This window comes from Thunnus maccoyii, chromosome 4, assembly GCF_910596095.1.
Source record: "Thunnus maccoyii chromosome 4, fThuMac1.1, whole genome shotgun sequence".
Lineage (NCBI taxonomy): Eukaryota > Metazoa > Chordata > Actinopteri > Scombriformes > Scombridae > Thunnus > Thunnus maccoyii.
The window spans coordinates 16,645,353-16,659,435 of NC_056536.1; the positions used below are offsets into that span (position 1 = coordinate 16,645,353).

At 41.5% G+C, this 14,083-nt stretch overlaps 2 protein-coding genes across 2 annotated transcripts; one reads left to right on the forward strand and one right to left on the reverse strand.

Moving 5' to 3' along the window:
- Positions 1–311: 311 nt before the first annotated feature.
- ribc1 (RIB43A domain with coiled-coils 1) lies at positions 312–3,971 on the reverse strand. Its single transcript, XM_042408326.1, has 8 exons — positions 3,703–3,971; positions 3,134–3,353; positions 2,796–3,013; positions 2,585–2,699; positions 2,168–2,286; positions 1,308–1,544; positions 619–785; positions 312–455 (listed from the first exon to the last, which is right to left on the reverse strand). The coding sequence occupies exons 2-8, from the start codon at positions 3,330–3,332 to the stop codon at positions 374–376; spliced, it is 1,137 nt and encodes a 378-aa protein (XP_042264260.1). The 5' UTR covers positions 3,333–3,353; positions 3,703–3,971; the 3' UTR covers positions 312–373.
- A 99-nt stretch (positions 3,972–4,070) lies between these two features.
- On the forward strand, positions 4,071–13,890 carry smc1a (structural maintenance of chromosomes 1A). Its single transcript, XM_042408324.1, has 26 exons — positions 4,071–4,440; positions 5,151–5,339; positions 5,693–5,805; positions 6,155–6,358; positions 6,638–6,876; positions 6,966–7,224; positions 7,546–7,686; positions 7,775–7,857; positions 7,956–8,055; positions 8,506–8,613; positions 8,709–8,894; positions 9,335–9,514; positions 9,648–9,794; positions 9,950–10,087; positions 10,177–10,293; positions 10,393–10,499; positions 10,620–10,761; positions 10,866–11,011; positions 11,117–11,270; positions 11,363–11,470; positions 11,689–11,845; positions 11,963–12,117; positions 12,226–12,377; positions 12,532–12,601; positions 12,730–12,840; positions 12,957–13,890. The coding sequence occupies exons 1-26, from the start codon at positions 4,332–4,334 to the stop codon at positions 13,035–13,037; spliced, it is 3,696 nt and encodes a 1,231-aa protein (XP_042264258.1). The 5' UTR covers positions 4,071–4,331; the 3' UTR covers positions 13,038–13,890.
- The last annotated feature ends 193 nt before the right edge of the window (positions 13,891–14,083 follow it).

The window sequence follows — 14,083 nt, forward strand, 5'->3', positions numbered from 1 at the left end:
CCTCTTTGTGGTGTGTGGAGTGCACTACTAGCACAATGGGACTGATGGTATCTACTTGTACCATGGCTGAATAACAGGAGTTGGGTGGACTTGTGCCACATACGGGGCCAATATAACTGTAACTGCATTATGAATCTACCACTGTAACTGGATATATGACTGAAAAATAAAGTATGTGGAACAATCTGTACCAAAAAAGAGGTCCCTTTTTTGTCATCAGTCACCAGATAATAATTCAATGCACATGTGTCACTTAACAATACGAAGAAAGTATTGATTATTCAGGATTCAATTCACATTGAGTGCAAGTATAACAATTAATAGTTTTTATTTGCTGGATTATTGTCACATGAGTACGGCCTGCTTGAGGAGATCAACGGGAGCTGGTGTTGAATTGATAAAAGTAGGCCTTAGTGGGTTTGTTGGTGTACAGCTTCTTGTCCAGGTACTCCTGACTGGAGAAGACAAAGACACAAATAATCACACAGTGAGTAACGGTCACCAAAAAAGATTTCAATTTGAACCTCAATTTTACATTAGAGTACTTAATCACCTGCACCCAAAATACATATGCTGACTACTGCCTGAATAGTGAGTGAGTGTGTGTGCAGTGCTCACTATGCCTGCTGCTCTCTGGCCAGCTGCATGTTGTCCTGGTCCATCTGAATCCTCTTCTCTCTCCTCAATTTTGCTGCTCTCCTCTCCTCCTCCTCTGCTTCTCTGGACGCCTTCAGGAGCTGGAGATCCCACGCTGCTTCCTGAGACTTCTCAGCCTCACGCTGTCTCTGTAGATGCCATGAAGTTAAAGGTGTAAATGCTCAAATTGAGGGATGCTGTTATGTCAGCCTGTGTTTAGAAAATTCACTCAGTGTTTGTCTAAAGCAGTGGTCAGGACTTGGCCACAAAAAATTATGTTTATTTTTTCAAAATGTCTTCCAATCTTTACTTTCCTTTGAAGCACTGGATAATTTTATCGGGCCTCTTAAAAGTATTTGCAGATCTATAGTAAAGGAAAAACCTGAATAAATTAGTGGAGAAACAGTGAATTCAGATCCATACAGGGCACAGGAGGGCACTGAATGGTTTGATGAGTATTTAAATGTACTGATGCTGTTCTAGAGGCTTACTAAGACATTTTATGTTGTTTTTTCTTTTAATTTGTCACTCATCTGTAGCTTTGCTATAAGGGATCACAAGCCAATAAGGTTTGGGACCCACAGTTTTGTAGGAATATTTAAGGAGCCAGAGAGCTTAGAGCAGTGCTCCTGGTAGTCTGTGTGTATGGATGTATGTATGTACTCCAGTACCTCTCTCTCAAGGCGCTGTGCTTCTCTCTCCCTGTGGATGGCGCTCAGCTGCTCAGGGCTCATCCCCTTCCACCTGTCTGTCAGAACCTGGGGTGGCCTTCCTCCTTCCACCTGTCTCTCTGCTGCCTCTGCGCACTCTGTCATCATGTCGGACGTCAGTGTGTGCCAAATCTCTACGAGACTCTCCTTTTCCTCTCTCCTGCGCTGCTCCTCCAGTTTCCCTGCCCGCTCTGCAGCCTGTAATAGGACGAGATGAGGCCTAACCGCTGATCCAGAGACGTGAATTGATCGTTCCCGTGGTAGTTAAAATAGCAGGAGCTTTAGGAAACCCTACCTCTACTATGTGGTTTCTTCTAGTATAGAGACATACGGTGAATGTCCTCCTGAGAGATCCACTCAGTCAGTTGTATTTACTTGTGCATCATGCATGTGAGTGGTTATTAGAGAAACCACAAAATTGTCATGAAAAATAACATGACCTGAAGGATTTATAATGATGCCTCCCAATGGAGGATTCAGCCGAGTGCATTCAGGCAAATGAGGGGAGAGCTAAATGGGGGCTTTTAAAGACAGACTGGGCCCACGCATACATGAAAGTAGTTTAACCATCCATGTTGCTTGGTAGCAACTAATATGATGGCCGCCTTCCTCCAGCAAGTGTGTGTACGCATCACTTAACATTTTCAATTAGCAATTTTAATTTCAAAATCCCACCTGAGAACATCATGTCACTGCTAAAAAAAAACAAAAAAACACTGGATTTTACTTTGAGCATCCTCATCGGCGTGAGTGTGTGTGTGTGTGTGTGTGTGTGTGTGCATCTGTGTGTCCATCTGTGTGTGCACATGCATGTACTGTACCAGAGCTTGGTTGTAGTTGTCGAGGGCGATGCGGGCAGCTTTTTTGCACTCTTCCTCTAGTGCATGTTGCTGAATCCACCTTAGGTCCTGATGCACCAGCTCTTTGCTCACGAGCATTTCTGTGACACACACACATATAAACATGACTTGGAAATCACCTTCTGTGTGTTTTTCACACATGCATTGCCCATTGTACAAAGCTCTTCAATGACACACTCACACATACATAACGCCTCTCTGGGATGAGCATCCATCAATGCCACCTGGCAAAAAGGGCTGTGCGTAGGAGTGTGTGATTGTTTGTGCAGGAAAGCATGAAGCATGTGTGTGATTTACAGAGGCTATAGAGTACGACATTTTACAACGGTGCGTGAATTGTGTGTTCCTGTGTGTGTGCTTGGGTTTGTGTCTTCTCACCTTTATGCTTGTCTCTTATGTGCTTTCTCTCATTGTCTTCCTTCTGTGTTCGCAGATCTCTTTCTGTCTTTTTAATTTGTTCTCTCCTCTTTTGCTCCTCTCCAATACCCTCTCCCTTTACATGAAACAAGGAAACAGTGTTTAACGAGTAATGTGATTATTTATTTAACCATTTACTGGATTTTGTTGATGCACACAAGCATCTGCCTACCTGGAAGACTTGCATACTAGCAGGCCCCAGCTCACTCTCTGGAGCGGTGATGCTGAATGCCCCCCTCATGCCACAGTTAAGATCAGCATCTCGTGAGTCCTCCACACGCTGATAAGTGGCCCAATACTGGGTCAGGTCAGCATGCAAAGCTGCTCGCTTTTCTCTTTCATCAATGTCTTGTTGCAACAGTGCTTCATCATGAATCCTTCTCATCTTATCTGCAATATTTTGAAATAATAATGGTGAACAGTGCCGACATTAGGGGTGGAGATGATTCTGAAAGCCTGGAGCTGAGATTTTATTTATATGTTATATTTTTAAATACATATATTGTTTACCGAAAGCTTTGTCTCGTTGTCTCTCCATGTTCTGCTGATGTTTTTTCTCCTGCACCTGTTGGTTGAGAGCATCAAGGTCGAGGCCCATCACACGAAGCCGGGTGTTGAAGATTTGAGCCTTGCGTGCTGTCTCTGCAGTCCTTCGCCTCTCCACAGCCTTCTCGATGGACTGGTCAACAGGCAAATCCACTTTGTACATTTTTCACAGTTTTTAATGAACCTGGACGGAGGGGACACAACATTACAACAGTGATAAATAATAATAATAATAATGCATTCAATTTGTACTGCACTTTTCATTTGTGCTACAGTGTTAAAAACATATAATATATAACATAAAGAAAATAAGAGATAAGATGAAAATGCCTTCCTGAATAAAAAGGTTTTTAAGCATGTTTTAAGAGTCTAGGGTATGTGCTGCCCTCAGATGGTTAGGAAGATTGATCCACATAGCTGATGCAGATATCTAGCTGGAAAGACATGGTCTTGGATGCATCTCAAATTCAGTTGTATTCTTTTAAAGACAGACAGAGAGACAGAGTGGTTCACTGATCTAAAGCCGCACTTACCTCTGTCAGATGTGGGCAAATTATTTCCGTTGATTTTGGGACTTTAGATCCATGTAAGACGTCAACTAATTGACTAATCTGCTTCGCTGGATTCTTGTTGTGTTTGGATGCCCTTGGTAGTTATGGTAACAGCTTAATTTGTCGTTATGCTATACTATTACTGTCGTAAATCACAATAGTGACTGGTGCTGTATAAACAACTGGATCTCTCTTAAATCAATAAACAATAACAATTTTTATTATGCAACTTAAATATTTTGGTGGAATAAGGGACACCAGCAAACTCCAGAGAGATTCATTTGATCTCGCGAGAAACCGCGAGGTTACGTGTCTCGCGCGCTCAAGGGTCTTCCTGTTGGATTGTAAAATGGCGCATTGTTGTCACAACCGCATCGCGTCTTTTTGAATAAGATTCACGAAGCTGTCTAAATTATTAACCTCACGATGCGTTTCATAATGTGACGAAAGATTGCTTAAGCAATAGACAGAGAGGTTCATTCAGTTTCGTGCATGCTTCTTCTTTGAGACAGCTTGTTGTCGGTAAACATCGGTTGTTAGCATTAGCAAGCTAACATTTTACTAGCAGACGTTCTCTGTATTTTCAGAAGAGCGGCACAAATATAACGACAATGGGTTATTTAAAACTGATAGAGATTGAAAACTTCAAGTCTTATAAAGGAAGACAGATCATTGGACCTTTTCACAAGTTCACTGCAATCATCGGACCCAATGGATCTGGTATGTTGTGATATTAACTAGCAGTGGATGCCAACTGCGTAAACATACGTTGCTAATGTCCTGTTGATGTCAGATACAACTTAGTATATGCATGCATGGGATGTATTTCTGCACATATCGTGATTTTCTGGACAGTAGTTAACATTATGCTGAGTTTTAACGTCGCTGGCGTGTTGATTTGTGGCCATTGACCTGTGATGTTATTACTAATATTTTCTGTGCACATGCGCGAGTTCGTTGTGTACAATGTCAAACAATATGATTTTGTCTCCGTAAATGTATAATGTACATAATGATAATAAACTTTTATTTATATAGCACTTTTCAAAACACAGTTACAAAGTGCTTTACAATAAAAACAGAACACATTATTAAACATAAAGATATTAAAACGAACAAAAATGCCATAAAATATAAATGAAAGCAATTTAAAAAAAGAAGTGATTTAAAAGACGAAACAGTTTGCAAACCTGATCTCCTCAAGCAGGTCACATAAACTTAATGTTTTATTGAAGGGCTATTTGAATTGATTGGTTATATTGTGCAAATATGCATAATAAAGATTTGTATATATTACTGAACATCTGAATTTCATCTCTCTGAAGATTGGTGTGTTTTACATTGAGAGCCACGAAATCGGAGACAAATTCCTTGTATGCGTAAACACACTTGGCTTGATGATTCTAAACATCTAAATGTTGTTGTTTTAGGAAAGTCCAATCTTATGGATGCCATCAGCTTCGTGTTGGCAGAGAAGACCAGTAACCTGCGTGTGAAGACTCTGAAGGATCTGATCCATGGAGCGCCTGTAGGGAAGCCAGCTGCCAACAGAGCCTTTGTCAGTATGGTGTACCAGGAGGACAATGGAGAGGAGCGCTCCTTCACAAGGATCATCATCGGTATGAACCACCATTGACAGTTATGTTAGAATGTGTGATTCTTCTGCCAGAAATTTGAAGGCATGAGATTTGTGGTTCATGTATTTTGTTGTGCTTTCCAGTTCATGTAAGTTGAAGGAATTGAGCTGAAAGTAATGCAACATTTTTAAAAAATGAGTGTCAAGTTACGTCAGAGCTTGACACAGAGTATGAAATAATTTGAAACAAGATGTGATAGCCTTAAAATCCTGCCAGTATTATGTACATTGAAATGGACCTTATTTACTTTCCTTGGCAACACCGTTGCTCCCATCTTGTGTGTGTTTTTGATGAGCTAATGTTTCAGATGTTTTTTCTCTTTCAATGTGCATCAGGTTCCTCTTCTGAGTACCGCATCAACAACAAGGTGGTGGGCCTGCCTGAATACAGTGAAGAGCTGGAAAAACTCGGCATTCTCATCAAGGCTCGGAACTTCCTGGTTTTCCAGGTAAATATTTTTTCTAAGAGAAATTTTCATAATGTTTCTGTACTTAGCTGTAGGTTTGCTGTCAGACTGTCTTGCATTATTTTTTATTAATAATATTGAATTAGTGACGAGTAAAATTCTGTATATCCGTGCTAGCAGGCTAGCATTTTTTTCCTTCAACTCCAGTACTCTTTGTGGTGGAAAAATGTAGCCATGCATGCGCCCTCACTGGGTAACATAGCATTGAATGTGACCCTGCCAATTAGAGTAGAAGAGCAAAGTATAGATGTTCTGATGTTAAATTAATATCTGGTAAGATGGTGTTGGCAGTTTTCATCGTTAACCCCAGTTTTGCTTATTCTGCCTCTAGGGAGCCGTGGAGTCCATCGCCATGAAGAACCCCAAAGAGCGTACAGCTCTGTTTGAGGAGATCTCACGTTCTGGAGAACTGGCCCAGGAGTACGACCGGAGAAAGAAGGAGATGGTGAAAGCAGAAGAGGACACACAATTCAATTACCATCGTAAGAAAAACATTGCTGCTGAGCGCAAAGAAGCCAAGCAAGAGAAAGAGGAGGTATGTACTATTTGTTGATTGAAAATAAAGTAGTGGAATTACATTTATTTCCATGTATTTGTGTTCTATTCAGTTGGGTTTGTTGTTAAGATATGCGTAAGTTTTGACATTTCAATTATGTTGCGGCAAATTTTGTTCTTTCAGTGTTCTGTTATTTGTCTTCAACCCATTGCTGCCTATCTTGGCAAGGACACTCTTGAAAAAGACATTGTTAACCTCAGTGAGGCCTCGTTGAATAAACCCACTTTCTGTGCTACTTTCCTGCCATCATTCTGCTAGGCTGAGCGTTACCAGCGTCTGAAGGATGAAGTGGCCAGAGCCAGTGTTCAGTTGCAGCTCTTCAAGCTGTACCACAACGAGACTGAGATTGAGAAGCTAAACAAAGAGCTGGGCCAGCGGAACAAGGAGATTGACAAGGACCGTAAAAAGATGGACCATGTGGAGGAGGAGCTGAAGGACAAGAAGAAGGAGCTAGGCAGACTGATGAGGGAGCAGCAAACCATTGAGAAAGAGATCAAGTGAGTGACAATGATATAACGGCAATCTCAAAGTGTGTTGTGCCTTTTAATACCTAGAAAATGTGTTAACGACTTCACTATGTCCACAGAGAGAAGGACTCTGAGTTGAACCAAAAGAGGCCGCAGTACATCAAGGCCAAAGAGAACACTTCTCACAAGATCAAGAAGCTTGAGGCGGCACGTAAATCGTTGCAGAATGCCCAGAAGATGTACAAGAAACGCAAGGCTGATATGGATGAGTTAGATAAAGAGATGAGGGCAGTGGAGCTGGCCAAGCAAGAGTTTGAGGAGCGCATGGAGGAGGAGGCGCAGAGCCAGGGCCAGGATCTTACCCTGGAGGAAAATCAGGTCTGATATGTTAGAATGTTTTACACATTTAGGGGCTCCTTGATTCATTTCAAATAAAATATTAGTTGCAGGATTTTATTTAGTTTAGAAAACTGAAATACTGATACGTCCATGTTCCCATAAACAAAAATGCAGTCATGTAATTTTACCTCGGATTGTATTTGATAGAAAAATTGGAAAGTTAACAAATGCATATCTCAGGTTTTGTTGTGTGTGAATTGCATCTCAAATGTATGTGATAATTAAATCAGATGGATCTTAAAATATATATATGACTTGGCATAACCCTCTGTTTTTCCAACTTGCACATGTGTGCCTCAGGTCAAGCAGTACCATCGTCTCAAGGAGGAGGCGAGTAAACGTGCAGCCACATTGGCACAAGAGCTGGAGAAGTTCAACCGCGACCAGAAGGCCGACCAGGATCGTCTTGACTTGGAGGAGAGGAAGAAAGTGGAGACAGAGGTAAATAAGACACTGATGGCAGATTTGCCGGTGTCAGAATTAACTGATTTGAATGCATATAACCATAAATGTTGTTGTTTCTCTTCAGGCCAAAATCAAACAGAAGATTCGAGAAATTGAGGAAAACCAGAAGCGTATTGAGAAATTAGAGGATTACATCACCACCAGCAGGTATGCTGTGCTTAGTGCACTGAATTAAATGGCTGATTTTTGTAGTTTTCCTCCTTTACATTCCTTCATTCACACCATCTTGTCCTGTTACATTTCAGGCAGTCTCTAGATGAGCAGAAACGCATGGAGGAGGAGCTGACCGACGAGGTGGAGATGGCCAAGAGGAGGATTGATGAGATCAACATGGAGCTTAACCAGGTACACAATGTGCATACAAGGAAACAAAGAAAAGAAGGTGACTCAAATCTCAGTTGACTGTTTTCAGCATGCTGCAACCGTTACAGGGTCTTATGTTCATGTTTGCGTGCATCACCCTGTCATAGTGTCCTCAAGCATGCTGCATATATAGCTAACCTGTGCTCTGACTTCCTGGAAGTGAGAAATGGAAAACATAATTTCTCCATGTGACTCAATAGGCCTTTTATCAAAGCAGACATTTTCACTTGTCATAGCAGGAAAAGCACAAGTGTGACTAATGACGCTGAAGATGGGCTCCGTTCCATTTAGGAGTTCCATTAAGGCATACCAGTGAGCCAGCATGTACAAAACCGGGGCCCTGGCACAAGTGCACCTATTTGATAATGCTATCAGTTTCACAAGTGTTTGACAGGCTATAAGGAATCTCATTACTGTTGGCTTTTACTGTAGGTAATGGAGCAGCTGGGAGATGCCAGGATCGACAGGCAGGAGAACAGTCGCCAGCAACGCAAGGCTGAGATCATGGAGAGTATTAAAAGACTCTACCCTGGCTCTGTGGTAAGTACAATATTATCAAACTTTTTTCATGCTTTCAAGACTACCTTTTCTCATATTAGTTTAGTAAAAATATGCTTCTCTTTTTCTTTCCTCAGTATGGTCGTCTAATTGACCTGTGCCAGCCCACTCAGAAGAAGTATCAGATTGCTGTGACCAAAGTGTTGGGCAAGAACATGGACGCCATCATTGTTGACTCTGAGAAGACTGGCAGAGACTGTATTCAATACATCAAGGAGCAGAGAGGAGAGCCTGAGACTTTTCTTCCTCTCGACTACCTAGAGGTAAATACTAGAAAGTACAGATATTAACTCTACGTAAGGGTCTTTATAGTAGTTGGAGAGTACAGTATTAAATCAGCAATTATAAACGGAATCATCAAATTTCATTAAAATTTAGGAGGAAGAGGGACGTGTCGGCCACAAAACAGTGTCTATTCCCAATAGAACCACACTTGACAAATTAAAAAAATAGCAAGAATTAATTTAACTTAAAGCATCTTTTATCACTTTGATGAAAATGCAACTTGCATTTTTTAATTAAAATATCATTAATGTAGGTGCACAGTTTACAAGCCACGTTTTTACAGCCAACGATCGATTATTAATTTCTTGGATCATTGTCAGGCACTAATTTTCCTGCTCACTAAAAACCAGTCAATGGGAATCTTAAATGACTTTAAATTTAAAAATGTCCTATATGCTTTTCTCTTGTCTTATCAAAGGTAAAACCAACAGATGAGAAACTGAGAGAACTGCGAGGAGCCAAGCTGGTGATTGATGTGATTCGCTACGAGCCTCCCCACATCAAGAAAGCCCTCCAGTATGCTTGTGGCAACGCCCTGGTCTGTGAGAATGTAGAAGATGCACGAAGGATTGCTTTTGGAGGGCCATACAGACACAAGGTAATTAATTTATTCATTCATTGGCAGTAATTACTATTAAAAGTCACCAGCTGAGCGTTAAGATATATTGGCACATTTTTGTAGATGTGAACCTTGTCAATTCTTCCACCTAATCTCGTCTGCCCGTGTCCAGACTGTAGCCCTGGACGGTACCCTGTTCCAGAAGTCTGGAGTCATCTCTGGAGGAGCCAGTGACCTGAAGGCCAAGGCCAGGCGCTGGGATGAGAAGGCGGTGGATAAGCTCAAGGAGAAGAAAGAAAAACTCACTGAAGAGCTCAAGGTAACTTCTATCTTTCCTGAGTCAGTGTTAACTAGGGTGTGCTGAAAATGTTTGTTTCAAAACATGAATTGTTGTTGATAGTCACTGACTGCAGTTTGATGGATTCTTACTTCATGTAAACTCACATCAATTCCCACTTACTGGTTTCCTTGTAGGAGCAAATGAAAGCCAAGAGGAAGGAGGCAGAGCTGCGTCAGGTGCAGTCTCAGGCACACGGTCTGCAGATGAGACTGAAGTACTCCCAGAGTGACCTGGAACAGACAAAAACTCGTCACCTCTCCCTCAACATGCAGGTACAGCCTGCTTACAGCTCAGCTCTTTGTCCTATTTATCACTGCTGTAGTGACTTGCATTAAAACTTGTTTTTGTTTGTGTCATGCAGGAGAAGTCTAAGCTGGAGAGTGAATTGGCAAACTTTGGCCCTCGCATCAACGACATCAAGAGAATCATCCAGTCCCGTGAGAGGGAAATAACTGACCTTCGGGACCGCATGAACCTGGTGAGACTGACACAAAGAGAAGTCTGTTTAGAAATCTGTTCATGGATACTGTATGTGTCAGTGCAGTAACGTGTATGTTTGCGTCTGATTTTTTTCCAGGTGGAGGATGAGGTGTTTGTGGAGTTTTGTAAGGAGATCGGAGTGAGGAACATCAGAGAGTTCGAGGAGGAGAAGGTGAAGAGGCAGAATGAGATTGCAAAGAAGCGGTGAGTTTAGAAATCATTTCGATTTTCAGTTCTAGTCCAGGTCAGTTCTTTTCATATCGTTAGTTAACTTGTTCCAGGTCGTCTGTGTGGTTTAACCCAACATCTTTCATTTTGTCTCAGTCTTGAGTTTGAGACCCAGAAGACCCGTCTTGGTATCCAGGTAGACTACGAGAAGAACCAGCTGAAGGAGGACCAGGAGAAGGTCATGATGTGGGAGCAGACCGTCAAGAAGGACGAGGCTGAAATAGAACGACTCAAGAAGGTAAAGACATTAAGTGAAGGATAAAAACGTACCTATTCTGTCTTCAACTTTTACCTCAATTTGTGTGTCTTTTTTGTCATCTTTCATGTCTTATCTCCCGGTAGGAGGAACACAGGCACATGAAGATCATTGATGAGACAATGGCCCAACTGCAGGATCTGAAGAACCAGCATCTCACCAAGAAATCTGAAGTCAATGATAAAAACCACGAGATGGAGGAGATCCGCAAAAAACTGGGTGGCGCCAACAAGTCAGTGACTGCAAACACACACATCAAATTTACTTTTTTATTATTTTGTGAATATAATTATTGCCTTTTGAGTTCTGCTACAAATTTTGTGTTTGTATATTCCAGAGAGTTAACTCAGCTCCAGAAGGAGGTGACAGCCATTGAGACCAAACTGGAGCAGAAGCGCAGCGACCGTCACAACCTGCTGCAAGCCTGCAAAATGCAGGATATCAGACTGCCTCTTCGGTCCGGAACAATGGACGATATCAGCCAGGGAGAGGTACACGTAAACACAGTCATATGCGCTGTAACTTTTATACTATTGTGATTAAAACAGAAAATCACATCCTCCTTTTTGATTTGCTGTTCCAGGGGAGTTCACAGACAGATGAGTCCAGCAGCCAGAGGACGTCCAGCAGCGTTCTGGCTAAAGAGGCTCTCATAGAGATCGACTACAGCAACCTGACTGAAGACCTTAAGGTAGCTAGTCCACTCAACACCCGGGCTTTCATATAAACAGTCTGACTCTTCTCATTTTAGATAAATGTGATGTCAGCTCAATTTTTCTCTACACAGAACTTTACAAAACACAAAAGAGAAAAAAATAACCACTTGCAGCAAAGATCTGAGGAGTCTATTTTAAGCTACACTGGAGAAGTACATTTAATCTTGTTTTAACCCTGTTTGACTTTCAACAGGATGCGCTGTCAGAGGAGGAGATCAAGGCAGAGACAAACACTCTGCAGCAGCGTCTGAACGAGCAGCAAAGCATCCTTCAGAGGATCAGTGCACCCAACATGAAGGCCATGGAGAAGCTTGAGAGTGTCAGGGACAAGTTCCAAGAAACAAGTGACGGTAAGATGGCAGGATAATGGTAGAGGATGAGGTTAAACGAGGACGAGGAGGAGATGAAGGGGGAGGAAGCGATGCGGGTTAACAGTACCTCTCTCTGTGTTTCTGTTGTCGCTTCAGAGTTTGAGGCCGCTCGTAAGAGAGCCAAAAAGGCCAAGCAAGCCTTTGAGCAGATCAAGAAAGAAAGGTTCGATCGTTTCAACACCTGCTTCGAGTCTGTGGCCACCAACATCGATGAGATCTATAAGGCCCTTTCACGCAACAGCAGCGCCCAGGTATCTCTTCAAAATTATTTAGTTTTTATATTTTTATAATGACTATGTTATGCATTCAAAGTAAAACCTACAAGTGTGTCACCAATGAGTGTGTCTTTCTTTCTGTAGGCTTTCCTGGGCCCAGAAAACCCAGAGGAGCCCTACCTGGATGGCATCAACTATAACTGTGTGGCTCCAGGGAAGAGGTTCAGACCCATGGATAACCTGTCTGGAGGAGAGAAAACTGTCGCTGCCCTGGCTCTGCTCTTTGCTATTCACAGGTGAAACAAGGAAAGAATACAGAGGGAGTCTCTATGTTTGATTTAAAGAAAAAGAGACTTTCCACAGTATTATTTATATGAATTGCTTGTAAGTTTATGAAGATGTGTGCACCACTGGAATATTGTTAACAACATCTCTCCTGCTTGTCTACAGCTACAAACCAGCCCCCTTCTTTGTCCTGGATGAGATCGACGCTGCTCTGGACAACACTAATATTGGCAAGGTCTGTTCTAAAAAGAAATTTGATTCAGTGACTTGAGCTGTTTTATCAATGCTGCTTGTGATTTTTAATTATTATTGTTCATTACATTGAAAAAAGCACATGTCATAACTTTCCTCCGTTCCCTCAAGGTGGCCAATTACATCAAAGACCAGTCGGTGCAGAACTTCCAGGCCATCGTCATTTCTCTGAAGGAGGAATTCTACACCAAGGCAGACTCACTCATCGGTGTTTATCCAGAGGTGTGTTTCTCAAAATTGAGTGCAAAATACTAAATCATTTACAGTATATATCCATGAAGCCTTGACAGTTTGCCATACATTCAATAAAACTGATATTCCTTCTTTTCTACTCACAGCAAGGAGATTGCGTCATCAGCAAAGTGCTCACCTTTGATCTGTCTCAGTATCCTGATGCCAACCCGAATCCCAACGAATAGGACAAGCACTCCCAACACTGGCATTTTGGCAAGTCGGGTGTTCCATTTGCTACTCTTTACTCTGTAGTCACAGATCATCTTTCATTAGGTCCCACATGTTATTTCCTATTGTTTTTTATTAAGTTTGTGTATTTTTTGGATATGCTACTGTAGTGAATTAGTGTTTTTTTTTGTTTTGTTTTTTTAAAGTTGTGAGGGGTTGTTCTTTATAGATAGCGACAACCAGGATGTATGTACATTATTACAAGCCAGCCCTTTCTCAATTTGGCCATGCAATACTGATAATTATAGTGAATAAAAATGCATTGTAATCAAGTTAAAATGAAACCTTTTTAACAGACTGTAGAGTTTGTATCATGCTTCTTTCATGTGATAAAATGTGTGAATCAATTTCAGAGGTTTTATACTGTTTCTGGCCCTCTTTCCAATGGTGTGCTGTAAAGCTCTTGCCTGTCCTCTGTTGTGTGTACTAAAAGATGTATTTGCATTTTCATACGTGCTACTTTTTTTCTTTTTTCTTTTTCTTTTTTAAAGCTCAATCAGGAAGCTGTTGTTACAGTACGGTGGATACATTCCCGTGTGTGATAGCTGAATAAAACCCCTAGTCAGCTGCGTACGGTGGTGCTATAATGAGATCATGGAGTTTTGTCAAAACTGTCACCAGAAAATGATTGGAAAGGAAATATGCTGAGCTAATAAGGCTGAATGAATAACGACGGTCTCTTTATATTCCCTCAGTACCATTCTGAGTCAGCTTTAGGCAAATGGAAAACTCAACATGAGTAAGAGAAAATTCTGTCAGGTCTGTTTTATTGATCGCTTGGCTTCAATAAATAAAATTTGAATAATTTAAGCTTTTGACAGATTTGTGTTTCTGTTTTAAGGAATTTTCTTACTTTTATTTGAACCTGTTTGAACCCACAATGCAGCATGTATCTTGCTGTGGTAGTTTCCATTCCATAAGGAGGAGTCCATGCTTTTCCAGGCAAGACTATTTATAGAGGCTCTCAGTTTTCACACAGTAATTTCTGCAGGGGGCAGCGTCT